At 39.9% G+C, this 24,111-nt stretch overlaps 1 protein-coding gene across 1 annotated transcript in view; it reads right to left on the bottom strand.

Moving 5' to 3' along the window:
* The window catches only part of ADAMTS6 (ADAM metallopeptidase with thrombospondin type 1 motif 6), a 174,954-nt gene that overhangs the window by 99,470 nt on the left and 51,373 nt on the right, over window positions 1-24,111 (bottom strand). Inside the window, exon 8 of the mRNA XM_089495161.1 lies at window positions 9,960-10,003. Coding sequence (XP_089351287.1) covers window positions 9,960-10,003 — 44 coding nt within the window. The remainder of the gene's footprint in view (window positions 1-9,959; window positions 10,004-24,111) is intronic.

The raw sequence follows: 24,111 nt of genomic DNA, 5'->3' as shown, positions 1-24,111 counted from the left end.
CTAAAGAGATCTGTTTAAGTTTAGTGGGTTCATGAAACATACAAGCAACATTTTTAGCTATGAAAACCAAAGTGGTATATTTTTAGGAATTGTTATTAAAAAAAATCTCTATACCAATTACAAACAAAAATATGTTAAAGCTGCATCCACGAATGCACAGAGATATTGTATTCATTACCATTTTCAGAAATTAAATTCATTATCTACAAGTATTTAAATTTCCTTGAATGGAAGAAAAGCTTCAGATATTTCCAAATACAGTTGACCTTCTTTAACTAGTTTTTTTTATCCATGGATTCAAGCATCCACAGCTTGAAAATATTTAAAAAGAGTATAAATTCCAAATAGCAAACCTTGATTTTGCCATTTTATATAAGGGACACCATTTTGCTATGCCATTGTATTTAATGGGACTTGAGTATCCACAGATTTTGTTATCCATGGGGGGACCTGGAACCAAACCTCAGTGGATAACAAGGGTCCATTGTGTTATGCAGTCTTTCAGTACTACATAGGATGTATGCTAGTGTAGTATTAATTTACAACTATTGATGAATTAATGACCTGCTGCAGCCTTGAAGGTATTCCTTGCTAAGAACTCTTACCTGCAAAAAGTATTAATATACTCACCCAGGGAATTATGTGCTAAAATACAACAAAACAAGAACTGAAGATAGTCCATTCTTTATCAGAAAAGGAAATTCACATTATGCCAAATTACTTCTTTGTAGGAATAGGTCATAAGGAACCATGTCACACCACTTCTTCAGGGTTTGTACTAGCATTGCACCTTTTACCGCTCAATTCAATCTAACTGTTGTCCATCTCGGATCCCTCCAGATTTTTTGGTTTATAATTCCCATCAAATCTCGGACAGCATGTCAAGGATGCTGAAAGCTATGGTTCAAAACATCTAGAGGGGCCTAAGGGGGAGGGGGGGAGAGGGAAACTGTTTTGGTCCATAAAGAACCAAAAAGATTCTAACACTACATATACTGTACCTTCTTATTTGCTTTTGTAGACCCCTTAACGTGCCCCCTAATAACGCCTGTAGGGTCCACTGTACTTACTGACTCTTCCCTTGATCCTTGCCTGTCTGGCTACCTCTCACGCATGCTGCTTTTATGTTTTAAATTGGGACACTGGTATGCTGCAAAGCAACTCACTTGCATGCAGTGCCATCTCTATGTCCAAGAATGGCTCTGGACCCCACCTCTATGATATTCATAGGAAAATAAAAATGTCAATGAGCTTCAGGCCACCATTTCATTTTGAAGGATACTCAGCAGGTGGGGCTAAGGTGGAGAAACAGAATTGGAAAAATGTTTTTTCTGCTGCTGTTGTTATTGCCATCAAGTCAACTTCAATTTATAGCAACCCTGTGAATGAGAGACTTCCAGGCCTTTCTACCATCAACAGCCCTGCTCAGGTCTTGCACACTCAGGACTGTGGCTTCCTTGACTGAGCTTATCCAATGCATCTGTTGGATAAATTACTCGGGAATTACAAGAGATCACAGGATCTGCGGGGTGTTCTGCCTATGCTCTGTGTACATTCCACCTGGTTTTTATTTGTCTGTGTATTTCTCAGCATCACTACTTTACACTCTGTAAAACTGTTGTTTTGTTTGTATCTGATGGGTTGTTGTGGTTGTGTGCTTTCAAGTAATTTTTGATTTATGTTGACCCTTGCTGCTGTTGTTATGTGCCTTCAAGTCATTTCCAATGCATGACAACCTTAAGGTGAACCTATCACGGGGTTTTCTTGGCAAGATTTGGTCAGAGGAGGTTTGCCATTGCTGTCTCCTGCGGTTGAGAGCGTGTGACTTGCCCAAGGTCACCCAGTGGATTTCATGGGCGAGCTGAGAATCAAATCCTGGTCTCCAGAGTCATAGATTCAAACAACTACATCACACTGGTGACCCTAAGGTGAACAAAGCTTTCTTGGCAAGACTTTTTTAGAGGGCAAGATTTGTTCCTCTGAGGCTGAGAGAATGTGGCTTGCCCAAGGTCATCCCACTGGATTTCCATGGTCAAGTAACATTCAAACCCAAGTCTTAGTCCAATACTCAAGCCACTATACTATGCTGGATCTTGGTGCTTTGTAGGGGCAACTGTGCAATTTAGAATTAGGGGATCAACCTTGCCTCTGGCTTGTACTGTAATCAATTTTCTTGTCTACAATACTTGTTTCTAAGCCTAATGTGTTTGTGTTCACTGGAATAGATGAGGTAGAAAACTGTGAGTTCAAAAAGAGTGTTTTTGTGTTTTGGAGATCATACCCTACCTCTGTCTTGTACTTAAGTTCATGAACAAATTGTTTCTTTTGGACTCTGTAGTTTGCTTTCTGTGACATGCATGCTTTTTACTGGCAACAGCGGCTATGAATAAGACACCTCTCCCATAAACATACATTGCCATTTGGTAGAACGAGATTATCTGGCCCAGTTTCAGTCTAGTTCAAGCCAGAGTATAGCACTGAAACAGCCTCGGTTGCTCTGACTGACAACCTACTTCAGGGGGAGTGCTACCCTGTCAATCTTCCTAGATCCTTCAGTGGCTTATGATACCATTATTCATGGTATCTTACTGGACCAGATCTGTGGGATGGGAGAGGCACTATTGTACAGCGGTTCAGCTGGGAGGCCAATTCCAGAGGGAGATTAACCCCCATGGCTATTAAGCTGCTGGGTGTCACAGGGGTCTGTCTTTTCCCCCATGCTGTTGACTGCTGAGTAGAACACCAGACACTGTGTTATGTCAGTCTTAAAAGAATTGTCCTGGCTGTCAATATGTTTCCAGTTTAAATTCAAGGTGGTTAAAATGGCATGTTAATTTGAACTTCGATACTTGAGGTAGAGCCTTTCCTCATATGTGCCTGCCCGAGGATTAAGGTCTGCTGAGGGTGCCTCTGCCGTGCTCCACCAGTGAGGTCAATACATGGGAGAAGGCTTTCTCAGCTGTGGCATCATGGAGCCCAACTGGTACTTAAGACTCATTTCATTTAGCTGCTGACTTAAACCTGGTTGTTCATCAAGGACTTTGGGCCTCATTTTTTTGTTAACTGCCCTCAAGTTGACCTCAACTCATGACAACTCTATGGATGAGACATCTCCAAAAACCCCTATTCTGTACTGCTCTGTTTAGGTCCTGCAGATTCAGACCTGTGACCTCCTTGATCGAGTCCATCCATCTGGTGTATGGTCTGCTTTTCTTTCTACTACCTTCAACCTTTCCTAGCGCTATTGTCTTATCTAATTAGTCATGCCTTCTCATGATGTTGCTGAAGTACAACAGCCTCATTTCCATCATCTTGGCTTCCAGGTGAAAGTTCTGGCTTGATCTGTTCTAGGACCCATTTGTCTTTTTGGCTGTCTACAGTATCCTCAGCACTCTCTTCCAGCTCCACATCTCAAATGAGTTGATTTTCTTCCAGTTTGGTTTCTTCACTGTCCAGCTCTTACATCTGTACATGGTGATGGGAAATACAACAGCTTGGATAATCCTAACTTTAGTGATCATTTGCATATCTGTACTCTTTCGGATCTTGTCTAGTTCTTTCATAGCTGCCCTTCCCATTCCTAGTCGTCTTCTGATTTCTTGTCTGCAGCCTCCGTTCTGATCAATATTTAATCCAAGGTACTGTATTTGACAGTTTCGATTTCCTTAACATCTAGGTTGAATTTATGTAGAGACTCCATGGTCATTATTTTTATTTTCTTTATGTCCAACAAAAAGCATTTTTCAAAAAAGGGACCTTTTCAGACTCCTCAAGTCTTGGACTCTGAGCATTTTAGGAATACTGTGTGTACAAATTATTTGAATTATCGTTCTGTAGTGACAGTCAAGTGGATTTGGATAAGGAAGCCCTTTTTAATTTATATAACTGTCACTTGCCCTAATCAGATACAATAAACTGGACAAAATGGTAACGTGGGGGGACAATACTTGACCAACTATAATTCCATATAGGTGAAGTTACAATCATGTTTTTACTCCCAGACCATATAAAAACAATGCCCAGTGTCCAACAATGTACTTCTGTATCTAATGACAGAGGGATTGGGACTTTCTTCCAATGCAGTCCTCCATAGCCCAAAAACTTGCTTCAGAAGGTTTCCAACACATTTCTAGGATGTACAAACAGCTGAAGGAGGGAGCAATCCAGTAGATTCCTGCTCAGGTTGTCTAAACTCACTGTTACCCACAATAAATGATTTTTTTTTTTTTACATTTTGCTTTAGAGTAGTTGTCATATGTAATGCACACAGTTCTTATCCATGGATAAGGATTGGAAGTAACTCCTAATGAACATTAATACCGTGTTTCCTTGAAAATAAGACACTGTCGTATATTTATTTTTGTTAAAATATATTTCTATTTGTATTGAAAATGTTCAGATGTGTCAATGGTTAACTAAAGTTTAAAATGGTTTCTGTTGAAGGCCAGGAAGTCTAGGCCTGGAAGAACAAGTGTTCAAGGACGAATGGCTGAGACAAAATATAAGCATAATATGTTGTTGTTATACTCTTGTGTTGCATGGTGACTTCATGGGAAAAAGGTGTGTCCATTTGGTGGGAAAGTTGATCTTTTGAAAGAACAAAGACTGATGTCATGTTCAGGTTGTTTTTTTTCTTCTAGCATGGACACTGGAAAAGAAAGATGTATAGTAGCCTGCTGTGGATGTGTAAATAGCAACTAAAGTCAATAAACCCTCATTTGAGTGAAAATCTGTGTTGAAGTTACTTTGTTCCTGAATTCCAGAGAAGACTGCATCTGTTCCAGTTGGTACCAGTTCAGAACCACCGGGCAAGAGACATCACCCATAACAAAGAGTTTTTCTAACAATTTTTCCTCAAGAAGACACACTATGGCTTATTTCAGGGGATGTCTTATTTTTGGAGAAATACAGTAGCAGTCCTCTTTACCACTCCACGCCGGTATGCTGCATAGCTATGCCTATCAATATGTCTTATTTTCAGTATATGCTTATATTGCTAAAATGCTTAGAAATCCTGCTACGGCTTATTTTATGGATATGTCTTATTTTGGGGGAAATATGGTAGTATCTCTATATCTTATAGATTTGAAAGAGTTTACATAGCCAATTTCCCCCCCAATATGCAAACAAAATGTAGAAAGGACCTATCCACAAACCACTGCTGCTTACGTGGCATCTGTCTTTCTTCTTTCAGTGTAGCAGTTCTGCTGTTTTATGTCCAATTTCCCCCTCATTTTTAATATTTCATAAATCTAATTTCTTCTTTTCTCTCTTTTCTCATGACATTCTCATCTCACTTTTATAATGCCTTTCACAGTGTCATAGGAATACTTCTGCCCTACCCCTACCCCAACTGCAATAATACAAGTTCTTGAATATTCAGTCTAGAATCACCTTTCTTCAAGGACTCACTTCCTCATTCATAGTTGAGAACAGTGGCCAAATATATATCCTATTACTTGTTATTTTGAAAAGTGGTAAAATAAGATTTATGTATAAGGTAAAATGACAAAAATATACAGTAAAAACAGGAACAGAGAACTGGAAATGGTGCACGCGCGCACACACACACACCTCCCAAAAAACAAAACACAAAATGATCAAGGGTATTCAAGTATCTCTAAGTACGCTGAAAGCTGCTCACCATAAAAGGCAATGATGTGCGCCCCATTGTTTTAAATGGTGCTTGAGCATCCACAGATTTTCCCTTATGCGGGGGGGGGGGGGGGGGGGCAGAACACATAAGAGAAGGGCGCCCTGTATTCAAACAGGATAGACTAATGTGCTTAGGATGTTTTACTTTCTTTCTGAATATTATTAGGACAGAATAAGTTACAAGATCACAAAATAATACAGAAATGTGGAGAGAGAAATTTCTCTTTCTCTCTCATTATACAGAACTAGATTAGTAGTACATTCAGCACTGACAGAAGAAAGTATTTCTTCACAAATTATGTAGAGAGATCTTGTAGCACCTTTGAGACTAACTGAAAAAATAAGTTGGCAGCATTAGTTTCCTAGACTTCAGTCTACTTCCTCAGATGCATATAGTGGAGTGGAAACCAGGGACAGACATATATATGCCATTGGTATATGAGAAAATCACATACCACATATGTCTGTCCCTGGTTTCCACTCCACTATATGCATCTGAGGAAGTAGACTGAAGTCTACAAAAGCTCATCCTGCCAACTTCTTTATTTCAGTTAGTCTCAAAGGTGCTACAAGACCTCTCTACCTATTGATTCTGCAGACTAACACAGCTATATCTTTGAATTCTTCACACAATAATTAAGGTTATTGCCACAACAACTGGCAAAGAATACACTACAATCCTCAACTATAAACAAAAGATTTTACTTCTCCATCAACATGCTGAGGATTGCACTGCATCATATTTTTTAAAAAAGATTGAAAAAAATTAATGGCGTCTAAGGCTGCATCTGTACTGCAGAAATAAAACAATTTGACGTGGCTTTAACTACCATGGCTCCATCCTATGGAATTCTGAGATATTTAGCCTTCTCTGTCAGAGAGTTTTGATGCTATAATAAACTACAGATCCCAGGATTTGATAGCACTGAGCCATGGCAATTAAAAGCAGTGTCAAACAGCATTATTTATGCAGTGTAGATGCAGCCTAAGTCTAACAACAATTATTATTAAGTATGTGAAATAGAACCCCTCGATATACCAAAGCAGTATGCAACTGAATAGTTACAAAGGAGGGATTTTGCATACTATTTGTGAGCTTACTGAAACATCTGGTTGATAAATATTGGCAGGGAAAGCCTAGTATCTATCCTAATGCAGTAGAGTCTCAATTATCCAACATAAACGGGTGGGCTGATACTTGGGTAGCTGAAAATGTTGGATAATCCGGAGGGTCAAAGAAAAGCCTTGAAATCACTGTGAATTGCAAACGTGTTGAAGTTTAATTGCAGTAACAGTAAAAGTAACGTTGCAGTAACGTTACAGTAACAATATTTTATTGCCTACAGCCACATCCCAAGCAGCTGTGACATCGGATAATCCGGAATGTCGGATTACCAAAGGTTGGATAATCGAGTCTCTACTGTATCTGTTTTGATATACAGAATACAAAGTTATTAGGAACATGTGGATCTGCCTTATATTGGTCTGGTTTAGTTGTAATGCTAAAGCTCACAAGCACTGAGCTTATGTACTCCCCACTCTACTTTTACAGGTACAAAGAAATCAGAAATGTCTTCTGGTTTTAAATGAAAGAATGTTCCCTGTTAGTTCAAACAATAAGTCCAGAAACTACAGTTCAAACCTGAACTGTTTAAACAAAGAGTTTACCTAACTGTTACCCCCAAAACTTTGGACATAACAGGAATTCTGGTGAGTTTAAAAGCAGAAGGGAAAATTTTCAAAGTTCTGCATCAGAAGAGAAAGGGGGAATAATGTGTGTGTGAGCTCATACAGATTCCTCCACAAAACACAAAGCTATAACATTACATTTTTAAAAGTTAACTCAATCACACCACTAATACAATAAGTTTATTACTGTTTAATGTGGCAGATTAACAGCTGTCCAGTTTATCAAAGATAGCCCTTTCTTGTCCCCTTTATCTGAAATCCTTAGCTGGAAGTACTCATGAATTGAAACTTGGTCATTGAACATATGCTCAAAGGTTCACAAATCTGGGGCGCGTTACAAACGGCCATAAGGGACGTCCTCAGGACGTCCTAGTTTTAAAAAGGGGCGTCACTTCTTGACGCCCACAAGCCTAATATGTCCTGAGGACGTACAAGATGGCGGCGCCCCATCTACATGGGGGCCGCCATGATGGCGTCATGAACGCGCCGCCTCCAAACGAGGTGGCGCGGACGTGACACCATCTCTCCACACGAGGGCGCTTAATGCGCCCTTTGCGCGGAGCAGGAAGGAGCTCCGTTTCGGAGCTCCTTCCTGGTTTGCGTCGCTGAGCGCAGCCTTCAGACGGCTGTGCCAGCGATGCAAAGGAGAAAGGGGCCAAGGCCCCTTTCTCCTCCTCCCCGCCGCCACGGCTTGAAGCCCCAAGGACACCCCTTTCCAGGCTGCGGGGAAGCGGCCTTTTACCGCTTCCCCACGGCCCAGAAAGCGGCGGATCGGGGCCTCAGCGGCTGCCATTCTCACCACTGAGGCCCCGATACACCGGGGAAAGGGGCGGGTACAGGCCGCCGCTTTTCAGCGGTCTGTAACCCGCCTGAGTCTTGGTAATCAGACAAAAAAATTGCCATGGTCACTATGGAATCTTGAATCCACAGTTCAGTCTGATGTCATGGACAAGTGCTTGTGACAGACCATGAAGTAATGGGCAATTTTTTTTCCTGCATCAAGCATATGTGACAATTAAAGGAAGATATGTGACATTCTGCATTTTGCAGGATTTTCCAAGCTACAGGACAAAACTTGGAAGTATCCTGATGCAGCTTCCTCCTTCTCCTTGCTTAATGTATCCCTACAACCATAAGCCATAGCTTCTTTATCATCACTCTTCCCTTCCCGGCACAAATCAATACTGAGCACATTGTTTGTAGCATGGTTGCCCCATGCTTCAACTAGTTTGGGCTGAAAAGAAAAGGAAAGTGAAAGTGGTGGGCAGTATTGATCATTCTGCAATTATCAGGTGGGAAAAAACAGCTTTTATGTTCAACAACTGTTGATGAGAGAAAGAGATAATGGCATGGAAATGTTTCTAGCTTACTGCATATAGGTAGACCCTGAGGGGACTCATTATATGGACCTCTGTCTATGCATCAGCATAAATTTATTCTTAAGATATACTTAAGGGCATCTTACGACAGGCTGTAGGATCAAGCTATAATTTGCAATTCTGGACAACGTTTTCAGGTTTGAAAATACAAGAGAGTTCAAAAACAGAGCGCAGCACCTGGTCTAAGTATCTGCACCCAGGTGCTAGACAGATGTGCAATATAAGAAAAATGACTCCCTGAAGCTACCAAACAACTGTAGAGGCACTCCATGCAGGCAGCTTAATGAACACAGCTCCTTACATGGTACCCCATGCAAGAAAATGAGAATGGGGGGGAAATCTCTCCAGTAACAAATTCTCTTATCTCTCTCAAGATACTTGACAGTTTAATAGTGAAACACGAATGCCTGATGAACATGAATGCAATTTCAAGGACAAACACAGTCTCTCAATACTACAGAAGCAATTAAAATATTAGTACTATAGAGGAATAATTAATATTAGCTGTGGAACCATTTTTATCGTAAATCTTGTGTTACAGATGGTTTATTGATCTGATGTTATATAGGCATTGTATAGACTAATTTAATTAATGAAAAAAGAACACCAAACATTTAGCAGAGGAAGGTTTACAAAATATAGACTAATTAATATAGAAAATAGTGTTGTATTAATAATTCTAACATTGAAAATTAATGCTGATAAAAAGTATAAAACAACAGCCCAAGGTTTGGGAAATTATTGTAGTTTCAGTGTTCTTCATTGACATTAATGGCAAATTTGTTTAAAAGCACAAACAAAACCCCATAAAATGTACATTAACATATGGTAATGAATTTAGGGGAAATCTTTACAGTACCAGGAGTAATGAGCTATGCGTGTTTTTGCAAGCACCACATTTTTACAATTAACATTTCTGATTACTTGTGTTCTTTTCTGGGAGTTCCCTTTGCATATGTGAAATCTATCAGAGCAATTTTTGTAAAGAAGCAACCAGCGATCGCTTCCCTCCCACAACCCTCCTAATTGTTGCTTTGATCACCCCATAGATTTTTAAGTTACTGCAGCTGTTTAACAAAAACTATTCATATATTTTAAACATGGTTTCTTGCAAGCAAAATTGTAAGGTCCCTTTCTGCATAAACATATGAATGTGAGGAAACCATCTCAAGAAACATAATCTACAAACAGATTCAAGAAAATAATAATAATCTAGGTTACATTTTGCAACCTTACCCAGTGTTCCACAAGGCTTGTTTTTATAGGTGCAGATATCATATCTGTAAAAAGGGGAAAGTAGATAATTTATAAGAGATTCATCCCAGTAATACATTTTTATATTTCTCAAATTTCTGTAGTGTAACTCCAGTTGTCAGGCTGCAGTCACAGAAATCATGTGCAGCCAGCTGGAGTTTCAAGTCTGCATTCTGGTGTAAACCACAGGCTGCAGTATACTCACAACCTCTGGCCTCAGGCCAGTGGGACACCTGCCAGGAAGGAAAAAAAGGTTAAAGTGGACCTTTGTAATCTCTGGCCTTATAAAACAGTCTGCCACTCTCATGAAGCTGTAGCAGTATGTCTGCATAGTGTTACTATTTCAACAAGAAAAGGAGCAAATTATTGTTCCAAATCTGTTGAAATCTTCCCCCCTTTAAAGACACCACATGTGATACTGAACAAGAATGTTTAGATGCTAGCAATCTATTGCATCCTTGCTTGACCAAAGTATTTCCTGAAACCCAAATTAATTAAACAACTGTACACTGTAATATTAGGTGGTACATAGAAGACATAAGAAGAAACAACACTGGTTCAAGGCAAAAGAAGATCAGCACGGGCCCTTTGGAGCCATTCTTGACTTCCCCCTTGATTAAACAAAAAATAGTCACATAAATATAAAATGGGAATTGTAATTATATACTTTGTACACTTTAAGACATTCTTGCTGGTTAATATCCTGAACGAACCAAAATGTTAATTTGTATGCTGCAAATAAAGGGACAAATCCAATATTTTGCTCTGTTTGTGATTAGGAACCAAGTGTCCCATATACATGTAAAAAGGAATGGCACTGGGGACTCTTGCTCTTTCTAGTTTGGAGAGAAACCAGCTCCCAATCACAAGGAGGACTACTGTGACAAAAGACCTTAAACCTCTCTCTGGTAAAAGCAAAGGCATGATGTGTAGTTTTGTGTAGTTTTAGCTACAGGCCAAGGATGGTGGAGCCCTTCATGTTTCCCCAACTTTAACTTAGAATTAAGTGCACTTTCCAGGTTAATAAACTAAGCAATAATTTAAAAAAAACCACCTATGAAAGTAGAAAGATAACAAGAATATGGGGCCTAGCCAGTGTATTGCAGTGTCACTTGTATCACTAACTGCCTGCTAGAAGGAAGTGGTTGGTGTGAGGAGATGATGATGATGATGATGATGATGATGATGATGATGATGATATTTATTTCTATCCTGCTCTTTTCCCAGAACTGGAACATAGAACAGCAAGGAATACTTCTCTTTGGGGGGGAGGTTAAGGTAGCTGTCTCTGGGTAGAAAGTCTGGGAGGTTGGTGGGTGATGCTCTCAGGAGTGGGATAGTGGGATTCCAATCCTAGGATGACAGGTTCTATATAGTCATTAAAACACACACACACACACACACACACACACACACACACACAGCTCTTGGCAAAGGAGGGCATTGCTCTGAGAAAGGGAGGGATCCATCCCTTGGTGGGCAAACATCCTTTTTCATAAGAGATATGCCTCTTGGAGAAGGATGCTACGATCTGATCTGATTGTTAAAAAAAATAGACCTCTAGCCTGATGAAGAGATCTGGAAGTTGGCAGCAGCATCAATTGGGGGGGGGGGGGTGGCCCACGGTGGGTGACATCCCAGAAAAAGTGGGGGTGTCACCCAATGCAGGTGACACCCCACCGCACTGTCCCTCCACGTGCTCCCCAGTGCCACTCCCTGTCCCTGCGCCATCCTATCATCAGGAAAAAGATGGGGCAGTATGGGGCAGGGAGCATGCGCCACCCCAGAAGGTGAGTGGGTGACATCTGGTGCAAGGACATGGTGTACAAAATGTTCAAGATACTAGACTCCAGGGTAATCCACTGAAACTGAATCATAGAATCATGAATGGTGGGAGATTCGAGACAGACAAAAGTACCTGTTCACATAATACTGTACATAGTGGAATTCACTGCCACAAGATGCACTTATGATTACCAAGATGGACCCCTTTAAAAGTTTACTGGATACATTGCTGGTGTATATGGCTATCATTACTGGCTATGCCTGATTACCCCATACTTGCTCCTAGGCTTCCCATGGTCAACTGGATTATTATTATTATATGTTTTATTTATATACCGCTATTCCAAAGATCATAGCGGTGAACAGCAAGTAAGCTAATTAGCAAGTAAGCTAATTTGCCCCCAACAGTCTGGGTACTCATTTTAGCGACCTCGGAAGGATGCAAGCCTGAGTCGAGCTTGGGCCCTTTTGCTGGTCTTGAACTCGCAACCTTGTGGTTTTGAGTGAATGGCTGCAGTACAGGCATTTAACCACTGCGCCACCAGGGCTATGTGAACAGATGGTTGCTATGTGAACAGAATGATGTACACTGATACGATTAAGCACATCATTTTATGTTCATATTATCTACACCTCAATATTCGATCTTCAGTAAAATGATGAGAATACTGGCCCACCTTAAAACATTAAGATAATTTACTGCCTGCTTTACCAACCTTCCAACTCAAGATTCTGATTCTATGAACCCGACACCCTTCAGAAGTCTTAGACTGTAATTTCTGTAATCCTTATTGGCTACACTTGGTCTGACAGGAATTGTAGTAAAAATATCTGAAGAATACCAGGTTGGGGAAGGCTGATGTGCTTTGAATATTTAAAATGCATTTTTATCATGTATTAATATTATATTATATTGAGCACTGTAACTGCAGAATAATCATTCAAGTATTTTACTTATTTTAAAATTGAGACATCAAATTTCACCATTATACCTGATACTACAATAGATTACATACAATTTATTGCACCAGCCTTTGATAGTATATCATTCTGAAACTTATCTTGGATATGAAGGACACATGAGAAACACATGAGGAACTTCTAGACACAGTTTAATTTTCTCATTTATTACAGCATAAATCATCTATACTACCACAATATTTAAGTCAACTGGAAAGCCTGATTACATGGGAAATCCATCTGTATTAGTTTTCTCACAGAGCTTAGTATAAAGCTAAACACCTCTAGCATTAAAGAAATAAAGTATAAACATAAATTAATTGCTTCTATATTTCAGGTTTTCTACATAAATGTGATTTGTGGATTAATTACTATATATTCATCATTTAAGTGCTTAATATAAGATTTAATACGAACATATTAGGAACAGCAGTATTTCATACAAGATATAAAACCCTTGACTTCCAGTGCCATAATATCTGCGAAATCTTACAGAATGTGGTACAAGGTTAACATCATTATGCCTCAAAATAAAACACATAGTTCATTCGGTTTTATTCTCAAAAGTCTGAAAACCAAGAAGAAAAAGACTACTCCAAGCCAAGATGGAAAAATGTAATATTCATATCATGTTTCTCAATGGGAATAGTTTTTCTATTACAGGTTGAATATCCCTTTTCCAAAATCCAAAATGCTTCAATGTCCAAAACTTTTTTCAAGGGGGCCTGTGACAGTGGTGCAGAGCAGACGGCTTGGGAAGGAGTGGCTTCCAGCCCCTCTGGCTGCAATCGGACCGGGACTGCAACAACCATATAGCCTGCTCACAAAGTGGTCTGCCATCTGTGATCCCAAGCTGGCACAGCCAGGAGTCAATTTAAACTGACTCCTTTTTAATCCATTCATTTGGACCAGACGATGGAGTTAGAGCGGCTTCCGGCCACTTTGAGAGCGTGCATCATCTAGACGCTATGCCCCCAAAGCAGCTGGAAGCTGCTTCTTTTGGCCCATGTGTTCCGTGCCAGTAAGACCTTTCTTTTCAGATGGTTTGATGTACTCAAACTTGTTTCATGCACAAAATTATTTTAAAAATGTATACTCAACCTGTATTAGTTTGCCATTTATTTCAAAACTACCATAAACAAAGAAAATTGTTGACTATATAATAGTTTCTTTTATTACATTAGCTGGGTTACTGTAACTTATACAAGTAGGGGGAAAAACTTTTCATTTCACAACATCACTGATAAATTTAAATTAAAAAGAGTGAGTCCGGTGAGGTGTTAGAATTTTTTTTCTCAAATTAGCTTAATGTGTTTTGAGGTTAAAGTGGAACTATTCACTGTAAGAGTCATTTCATCATGGCAACAGCTATAGTGCTTTGACTGGAAGGCTCCACTCTGTGTGAAGGTGAAATAAACTTTAGCCCACACTAGTGCTGCTATTGGCTGCATCTGCACTGCAGAAATAAAGCAGTTTGACATCACTTTAACTGTCACGGCTTAATGCTATGGAATTATGGCATTTGTAGCTTGTAAGACATTTAGCTTTTTCTGTCAGAGAGCTCTGGTGACACAACACACTACAAATCCCACAATTCCATAGGATGGAGCCATGGCTGTTAGTGCTGTCAAACTGCTTTATTTCTGCAGTAAGGATGCAGCCATTGCCATCACTGAGGCATTACAGTGTAACTTTACCTAACAGGATTTTGTCTCCAAAGCTGAAAACTAGACTCCCCCTGTATCAACTTTGAAGCAGGAAGGAGAAAATCCAGAATATGGTGCAGTATGAAAATTTTCTTGAGATTTGAAAGATCAGAATGAGAGTTGATTTGGATGTTTGAGAAATAATTCTGCATTTGAAGATAAAAACACTCAGCTCATCCTCCATACTATTTGAACAGCAAGGAGCAAAGATGCAAAAATATTATAATGTTCAAAGATACAGTGATGTTAGTCTGGAAAATCAGTATGCAAAGAGATCTAGTAGCACCTTTGAAAATAACTGAAAGAAAAAAGTTGGTAGCATGAACTTTCATAGACTAGAGCCTACTTCCTCAGATGCATTATGCTCAAGTCTACAAAAACTCATGCTACCAGTTTCTTTCATTCAGTTAGTCTCAAAGGTGCTACTAGATCCCTTTGTATATTGTAATGGTGTATTGAAAACTGAGATGAATGAAAGTCAGTGTGCATATTTGGGATACAGTTCCCTGTCTGAAAATCCTCACAGTCATTTAGAAAGGAAAGATACAAAACATACTATACTGTTTCTCAATATGAAAAGTCACGGTGTCTCAGATATGATGTTATTAGCATACAATTTGGCCAAGATCTATCAAGAAACATATGCTAATTCCACTGCTACCATCAGTGAAATTAGGAGCAAGACAATCTCCCTTCCACATTGCAACGACCTGTGTGGTCTCTAAACCAGTTTCAGAGGGTTGCTAAATCTGCTACAGCTAGCTTTCAGGAAGTGCCAAAGACTGCAGGGGGGGGGGGGGGGGGGAGAAAAAAGAAAGAAAGTTCTGTTGAACTGGTACTGCAGTGCCTACATTGGCTTTAGACCTTTATGTTCATTATACTATACTGTACTAAACTGATTTCTAGCTCATGTGAAAATGCTGGAGAATTTACAGTATTTTGTGGTAGTGTCGTATTTGCCAATTATGAATGTAATGGTAATAAAGCACACTAGGCTGGTTGATCGACCTCTTGTTTGTGCTTATGTTTTGTAAACTGTGTAAAGTTGAAGTTTTATGTGGTAGCAAGATCATGGCTGCACAGCCCATTCTTGAAGTCACCTATTAAATTTCCTGGATCCTATTCATTTGACACATGTGCATACCCTCCCATATAGCAGTCATGAGCACATACGTTGTGCCACTTTGCCAGTTTTGAGTGATAAGCTATTAAGTATATGCACACAAAAATCTATCCTAATTTTTTAAAAATGGCTACTCACTCATTATATTCTGCAAAATGCAGTGCTGATATAGACCTGAATCCTACTGATATTTTCAACTATAACAGACCCACTGAATTGGTGGGATTTACCTAAGTGTTGAATCATCATTCAAAGGTTGTGTTTTATTCTGAACTAACCAATAAGATTCAGGCCATAAATAATTAATTAAAGGAAGCTTGCACTCTTGGAGCCATATGCGAGATGCATAAGGCTTTAGTCACTGTTATGGTTTAGCTTTAAGCAAACACAAGAAGCAGCTGATACAGCAAACAAGAACTATGTTCATACTAATTCAAACCTGATGCAGAGAGGTTTATGATCAATAGCTGGTCTATTTTAAAGTACAAAGATGAACGTAGCTCAGCTATCTACAATAGAGGAGGATTTTATGTCTGTGGGTATTTATATTTGTATTACCTTTTAATGCAGTGAAAGTAATAGAAAGTATGCAAAAATTAAAGACTACCAATGATAGATTCCTAATGAAATAATTAACAATTTTCAAAGTGAACATTAATGCCTTCTTAATGTTATATTTGCTTATGTTCCCATTATCTCATAATGATACCCTCCATTTAAATGGCTGTAATAGCATTTTAATGCAGCTGAACCCAACATTAAATAAGATAATCGAGATTTCACATCTGATAGCTGAACATTTTTTTTCTGCCTGAGACCTAGAGACATTTATATTGAGCCCACTACTCAGATAAGCAGGTTCACCATTGACACCACATAGGCAGTGCACATGTTTATAAAACATTTACTAAATATAAGTTGTTAGGTTGTTAATTATGAGGATACTGTTTCAAAGGTTGTCCTTTACATAGCAATTCACACCTGTCCCCATGGAACCCACATTATAATTTTGATAGCTATGATGAAACAACAAATTCTACAAGATCATGTTTTATCACTTTTCCTGAAAAGGTTCTATGATTAGACCTGCTTCCAAACGTAAGCCTTGGTATACGGAAGATCTCCGGGCGAGGAAGCGGGTTCTGCGACGGCTAGAGCACCGCTGGCGGAAACACCAGCGCTTATCCGACAAGACTCTCCTAGACCGCCTTTTGAAGGACTATGGAGAGGCGATACGAGCAGCTAAGAACTCGTTCTATGGTGCTCGTGTCGCGTCCGCGGAGTCGCGTCCAGCAGAGTTGTTCAGGGTGGTCAGGGAGCTAACTCAGCTCCCTCCCGCCCCGAACCAGATCCTTGAACCTTCCAAGGCCTGCTGTGACCAATTTAACAACTTCTTCGCGGATAAAACCTCTCAGATAAGCGAAGGTCTTAACGCCGGCATTAGAGCAGAACCTAGGTTAGAGGCATCCAGAGCCTCCGTGGACTCTATTAAACTGGATCAGTTTGAGTTGGTAAGTACCGATGATGTGAACAAGATCCTCGGAAGTGTTCGGAAGACAACCTGCTCTCTCGATCCCTGTCCCTCATGGCTAGCGGCTCAGGGGGGCCCGGCGGTAACTTTATTGTTATGCCGGATTATCAACACATCCTTGAGGGAAGGGCAATTTCCATCTGATCTAAAATTGGCCATTGTAAAACCTCTATTAAAAAAGCCCTCCCTCGACCCCCTGGTACATAATAATTATCGGCCAGTCTCGCTGCTGCCATTTTTGGGGAAGGTGATCGAGAGGGCGGTTGCAATCCAGCTTCAGTCGGTCTTGGATGAAACGGATTATCTGGACCCATTTCAAACTGGCTTTCGGGCGGGCTACGGGGTTGAGACGGCCATGGTCGCCTTGGTCGATGATCTCCGTCTGGGCATTGACAGGGGAAGCGTGTCCCTGTTGGTGCTCTTGGACATCTCAGCGGCTTTCGATACCATAGACCATGGTATCCTTCTGGAGCGCCTGGCAGAGTGGGAATCGGGGGCACTGCGCTCCAGTGGTTCCGGTCCTACCTCTCTGGGAGGTTCCAGATGGTGCAGCTGGGAGACGTGTGCTCCGATAGGAGGGCCCTCACAACTGGGGTCCCTCAAGGAGCCATTCTGTCTCCCATGCTATTTAACATTTACATGAAACCGCTGGGAGAGATCATCTGGAGACATCAGTACGCTGATGACACCCAAATAGTCTTCTCTATGTCTCCGACTGATGCAGTGACTGAGGATGGCGTCTCTCCCCTCGTGGCCTGTCTGGAGTCAGTAATGGGCTGGATGAGGGAAAACCGACTCAGACTGAATCCAGAGAAAACGGAGGTACTTGTGATAGGTTCCCCTGGTCCAGAAATGGCGGTGGTTCCACCTGTCCTGAACGGGATCACGCTTCCTGTGAAGGACTCCGTGCGCAGTCTGGGGGTGCTTCTTGACTCGTCGCTTCACCTTACATCTCAGGTGAATGCGACGGTCAAGAGCACCTGTCATCAGCTTCGGCTTATCCGCCAGCTGCGCCCATACCTGGCCCAGAGGGATCTTGAAACAGTGGTACACGCTCTGGTAACCTCTAGATTGGATTTCTGCAATGCGCTCTACATGGGGCAACCCTTATACCATACTCGGAAGCTACAGCTGGTCCAGAATATGGCAGCCCGGCTGGTCACTGGTACTTCCAGGGCCAGCCATATTACACCTGTGCTTAAAAACTTGCACTGGCTGCCAATTCGCTTCCGGGCACAGTACAAGGTGTTGGTGATGACCTATAAAGCCCTACATGGCTTGGGCCCAGGATACCTGAAGGACCGCCTCTCCCCATACATTCCGCCCCGCACCCTCAGAACTTCTGGGCAGCAATTACTTAGGGTTCCAGGGGCTAGACTTACCTCTACGTCGAGGAGGACGTACTCCATTGCTGCCCCGGCCCTTTGGAACACGCTGCCCACAGAGCTCCGCTCAGCCACCTCTCTGGCTCAGTTTAGAAGGGATTTGAAGACCTTCTTATTTCGAGCGGCATTCCCCGAATAAAGCCCCTGATGGCTTCCTCCCTCTTTTTTCCGTCAAGATGGCTGGCTAACTAGGTTTTTAATTTGTTTTTAATATTGTATTTTAATATTGCATTTGTGCTCATTGTATGTGCTTTGTAATCTGTTGTACACCGCTCTGATCAACGGAAGGGCGGTATAGAAATAAAATTTTTATTTATTATTTATTATTATTAAATTGGTTTTCAGAATACCATTTTAAAAAATTAATTACTAGCTGCAAATTAACTTCAGCTCTGCATAAAAATGATAATGTTCTGATAACTCTCATAAAGGAATTAATTCTAAGTATTTCTCAGTTGCTGCTGACTAGGATTCAAAAACCAAACACAAGGAGACACCCAGTCTTTAAAGAGATCAAAAATAAGCTCTTAGCTAGTACCAAGGGTCTTGGCCATCGGTTTGTTCACAACTAACTGGGGCTTCAAATGTGCATGTAGGGAGGGTCAGTAAAAAAATAAAGATAGAATGGAAGTAGGGAAAGACAGGGCTGGGGGCTGAACTGGAGTCCCTGGTGGTCACATTTCCTCTTCTGAAGTAAGATTACAGTACTTATTAAACTGCTCATAAAGTGTACATGAACAGATAAATACGTAAGAGATAAAATTTTCAGGAGGGCCCAACAAGTACTTTCAGTTCAGAATATTCTATATAGCATTTTTTTTAAGGAAAAGATGAAACATTTATAAGAAAAAATAATAATTTTAGACTTAAAAACTATAGTGAAATGAGAAGGATGTAGCCATACACGTAGTTTTACCATGGCATATAAGTTTTTCATTTGAAAAGGAAAAGCTTAAACCTCAGATGCTATATTCTCCACAAGCTCTTTTGTTTCCTATTTTGTTTTCAAAACCATCCAGCATACAAGCAGCTTTATTATACCTAGAAATTAGCTTAGGCAAAGCTCTGACTAGTCTCAATGTGATTTTTAAAAACAGAGCAAAACAAGTGCTGTTTCAATACAGTTAACATTTAATAAATATCATGCATATAAATGCCAGTAAAAATGTCTTCATGCAAAGTGATAATACACAAAGTGAAATGAAGACTTTAATGTGTATAGCAAATTATATATAACAACACTTTTTGAATCTACACTTTTCAAGGCAACACTGATTATTATTTTTTTAATGGTGAGGGGGAAAAACAGGAAAAGCAAATATTTCTATGGTGTACATACACACACACTGGAATAGTTCTGTCTCATTTTAACAACTAACCATTAAATCTCATGAACCATATCCTGCAGTTAATGGGCTGTTAAGATTTTAAAGCTTTCTTAGTTCTACTGTAAATCCCAGAGCCTTTCTGTAGCTGTGACAAGACTTGCAAAGCAGTAAGAAATCATGTCAAGTACAGTTTGTTTGAGAATGAATGGTTATATACATATTAGTTTATGAACTTCATTACATATATTGTTTGAATGAATGAATGAATGAATGGAGACTTTTTGGCATCAGCAAACTCTTCCAAGATCAGTTAATTAATAAATGGCTTAATAGATATAGCATGAGTGAATGGGTCCTCTACATGTCCTACTTTCATCAAAGCTGAAATTTATATATATGTTTATTTGTTTTAAGACTCTCTTTGCCATCTGATTTGGAATTGTTACTTGAACTTATTATAAGATCTCCAAGTAAAGTTTTGTTCATTCAGGAATCAAATACCTCAATTATTAAAATAGGCAAGATGCTTCAGAAGGTGGTTGCCAGCCAACTTAAGAAAAAGTTTAATAAAAGTGATAATCTATATCCATTTCAACTGAGTTTCAGACCTTGTCTTGGAACATAAAATGCCTTAGTTCTGAAAAAGAACAAATATGTACTTAAACTTGACTCCTTTGAGTCAAAGTCATAAACAGAATAGGGAAACTAGTGAGGAAACACAACTTCCAAATGATCTACAAACTGACCAAGAAAATCCAGCAAATGCTGCGCTCAGCGAAGGACAGGAGAGACCCTCTCCCAGCCACAGGAGTTTACCAGATACTGTGCAGCTGCAGACAAGTCTACGAAGAGACTACCAAATGCAGTGTTCAAACATGAATCAAGGAACACAAGAGACAATGAAGACTGGGCCAGCCAGCAGTAACAGAATACATTATAAACCACCCTGAGCATAAAATGCTATTTGAAAACACTGAAATTCTGTACCATGGCCAACAACTACCAGGTCAAAATGCACAGGGAAGCCACTGAAATCCAAAAACACCTAGACAACTTCACAACAGGAAAGAAGAAACCCTTAAAGTGAAGTTTGGCTACAAGTCCTGAAAGACACCAAAACCAAGACCCAGCAAGTGCAAATGAAAACCAGCATTGTCTGCTGGTTTTCCCAGCAGACAATCCATCATTAACTAAATAGACACCCTGAGGCCTTGCCATTCAACAACAGACCAACATAGAGATTAACATGTAAACCACACAGTATATATACCCCACTCACTTCCGTGCCAGCATTCTCTGAAGATGCCAGTCACAGATGCTGGCAAAACATCAGGAATAAACTCTTCCAGAACATGGCCACATAGCCCGAAAAACTCACCAAAAAAACTATGAGTGTGTGTGTTATTTAAAAATAACAAATTTGCAACAGTGGTTCTTAATCTGTGGTCTGGGGAATTGTCCTCACAAAGAGTCTGTGAAGCCTTGAAGGTTGCTTAGCCCACCTCTTCCTAACAGCAGAGTGACCACATGACAGGAGTAAAGGCAAAAGCTGACTGACTGGGCCAATGTGTTGCCTGCACATGGTCGAGAAGGTGGGCTGAGAAGCTGAGCGATAGCAGAACCAGAAAGCCAGTCAGTCAGCCTTTGCCATTCTCTTTCTCTCTCTTCCTGTCTTCTTTTCCAGCCAGAAATCTTTCAACCTCCTCCCCCTTTTGCCTTCATCATCAGGAGGGAAGGAGACCAAGACTGGACAAGGAAGGAAGGAAAGAAGCAAGGCAAGAGCAGAAGGACTAGCAATCAAAGGGTTTGACACCCTTCCTTAAGACCATGTCAACTAAAGCTAACCTATTCAGAGTTAACCATAATATTTATACACAACACAGCTCTCTGCCATTACCTGGCCACCCTGCGACCTCCTCTCCCTTCTTTTCCCACCAATAGCATCATACCTCCCTTTCTCACCTTGGCACCACAACACCTCTGCTTTCTCCAAGGCCACCTCCAGCAGACATAAAACCCTCCCCTTTCTCCCTCTTTTCCACTTCCCAGTTCATTTTGGATGCCATCAAAATATTCTGAAAGGTATGATAAAACAATAGATGTACAGAATCTTAGAGCTGGAAAGGGCTGCAAGGGAAGCAGCAATATTGATTCCATGTGCAGAGTCCATTTTTGGACTACTTTGTGATCCTGCAAAAAATTTTGCTTCCATGTACACAAATCCCTTTTTGGACAGTGCTTCCCGATCCCCCACTTCTCAGGAGCAAAGTTCAATCTGCTCCAGCCTGAACAGCCAGCCTTTGCCTTGTCTCCTGTCACAGGCCTGGTCCACTCTCACCAAAAGAAGAGTAGCCATGTGACAGGAGCCAAGATGAGGGCCGGCTGGCTGGGGCTGCGCACTGCCGTGCTGCGCATTGCCATTCTGGGTATGCTCCAACCACAAACTGATAGGAAGAAGCAGAAGAAAAGTCTTCTCTCCACTTCTGGTGCCTCTGAGGGAAGGTTTAACTGATGGTGTAATTGTTAATATTTCTGTGTTCAGGTATCATCATCATCATCATCATCATCATCATCATCATCGTATTGGGTTTTAAACCCTGAGTTAAGTCTTCGGGATGCATGGCAACAAAATTTACTGTATTTAAATGTGGACCCGGGTAAATAAAAGTTTAAGAATCACTGGTCTACAGAGTTAAAACTATTTAAAATTAATAAAAATCAGAATATTAAAAAATCAACAAAACAGCACACCATTAAAAGCCAGTCAATTTATAAAAGATTGATAGAAGAAGAAAACCATCACCTGGAACCCTTTTAGCTGAAGAGCAGGGTATAAATACTCTAAATACCCAAATAAACAACTATGGACTTAGCAAACTAGGGACCTTACCACAGTAGAGGAATCTCATTCAGAAACGGGATTTAAAGTAGATCTAAAGTAGAAAAAAAACTGCATATGTGGGAGGTTTTTCACATGACTCTGCAAAACAGAAATAACATGAAAATAAAGCAAATGTACAGGGGACAAAAACAACACCTTTTTATTTTTGGGAAGTTCCAAAAGTAAAAAAAGTTTCATTTTTGTCCCCTTTACATTCACTTTATTTTTGCATTATTTCTATTTTGAAGAAAAGCATGTGAAAAACTCCCGCATTTGTGGGTTTTTTCTACTTCTAAAATCTCGTTTCTGAGCAGGATTTATCTAGTGTGATAAGTTCTAAGTCTGTATCAACCTATCTATGGTATTAATCTGATTGATAAATTGCATCTGTAACTCCATAAATGTTTCTTATATATTCCAAACATAATGATGCAGACAAATAATTCCAGTAAATATATTACTTTATATTTATATTTACTATTATCTTATTTTTATAGAATTATAGTTGATTTCCCTTTTATAAACAACAACTATCAGTTATAGAATTATAATTATACGATTTGTATCCATGGAGTTCTCACAAAACACTATTCAGCTTGTTTTCTAATATGATCTAAGTGCCAGTTCAGATCCTACTTTTACTTTAATTTTGTATACATTATGTGTAAACACATGTAAGCTTTTATTAACATTTACTGGGACTGAGAAATAGCAACATTAAATCTTTACAGTTAAACAAACAAAAAAGATCATATTTATATATAAAGCAGCAATTGCTGCCTGCAAGCATTCTTATCCCTGAACCGCTCTTCTGGCACAAGGCCCACAAAAAAAGCATCTTCCTGAGTGGTGGAACACTTTAAGAGCATCCATTTCTTACATTTTCTTTTGTTTAATCATGTTTTGACATGAGTTTAAGCAGCATCTCTATATCTTATGCAACGTGAAACACATTTTGACAATTATTTCTGAAGCAGTATTCATACCAATTAACAATCAGCAGACATTTTCTCTTAAAATGGCATACAGTTTTGAAACACACATGTGAAGACTATTTTATAAAAAATGTAGGTAATGACATTTCCCAAGAGCTTTCTAAGTGGGTTTTCAGCTTGCAGTCTTACTTGTTCAGCTATATGACATTAGCGTACCAAATATGAGATGAAATGTGCCTTTCTATGCTAGCTAACTTAATAGTATACTAGTAACTTATTTCTACTATACTATGATATTTCAGCCTTGCTCCACAGTCACAGCATGTGGTAGTATTCAATGGCTTATTCACTTAGGCTTTTACAATAATATTTATGGACTTAATTGTTCATTGTTCTTCTACCTGTTGGTCTTTTATATATCTAGATCTGAATTGTTTTCAACTCTTTGGGTTCAGCAGCTCTTTTTTGCACCGTCCAAAGGGCGCCATAGCCGTGGTGGC

This window comes from Sceloporus occidentalis, unplaced genomic scaffold (genome assembly GCF_023333645.1).
Source record: "Sceloporus occidentalis isolate IW3139 unplaced genomic scaffold, rSceOcc1.0.p SCAF_1, whole genome shotgun sequence".
Taxonomy (NCBI): Eukaryota; Metazoa; Chordata; class Lepidosauria; order Squamata; family Phrynosomatidae; genus Sceloporus; species Sceloporus occidentalis.
This window is presented reverse-complemented; position numbering and strand designations above follow the sequence as displayed.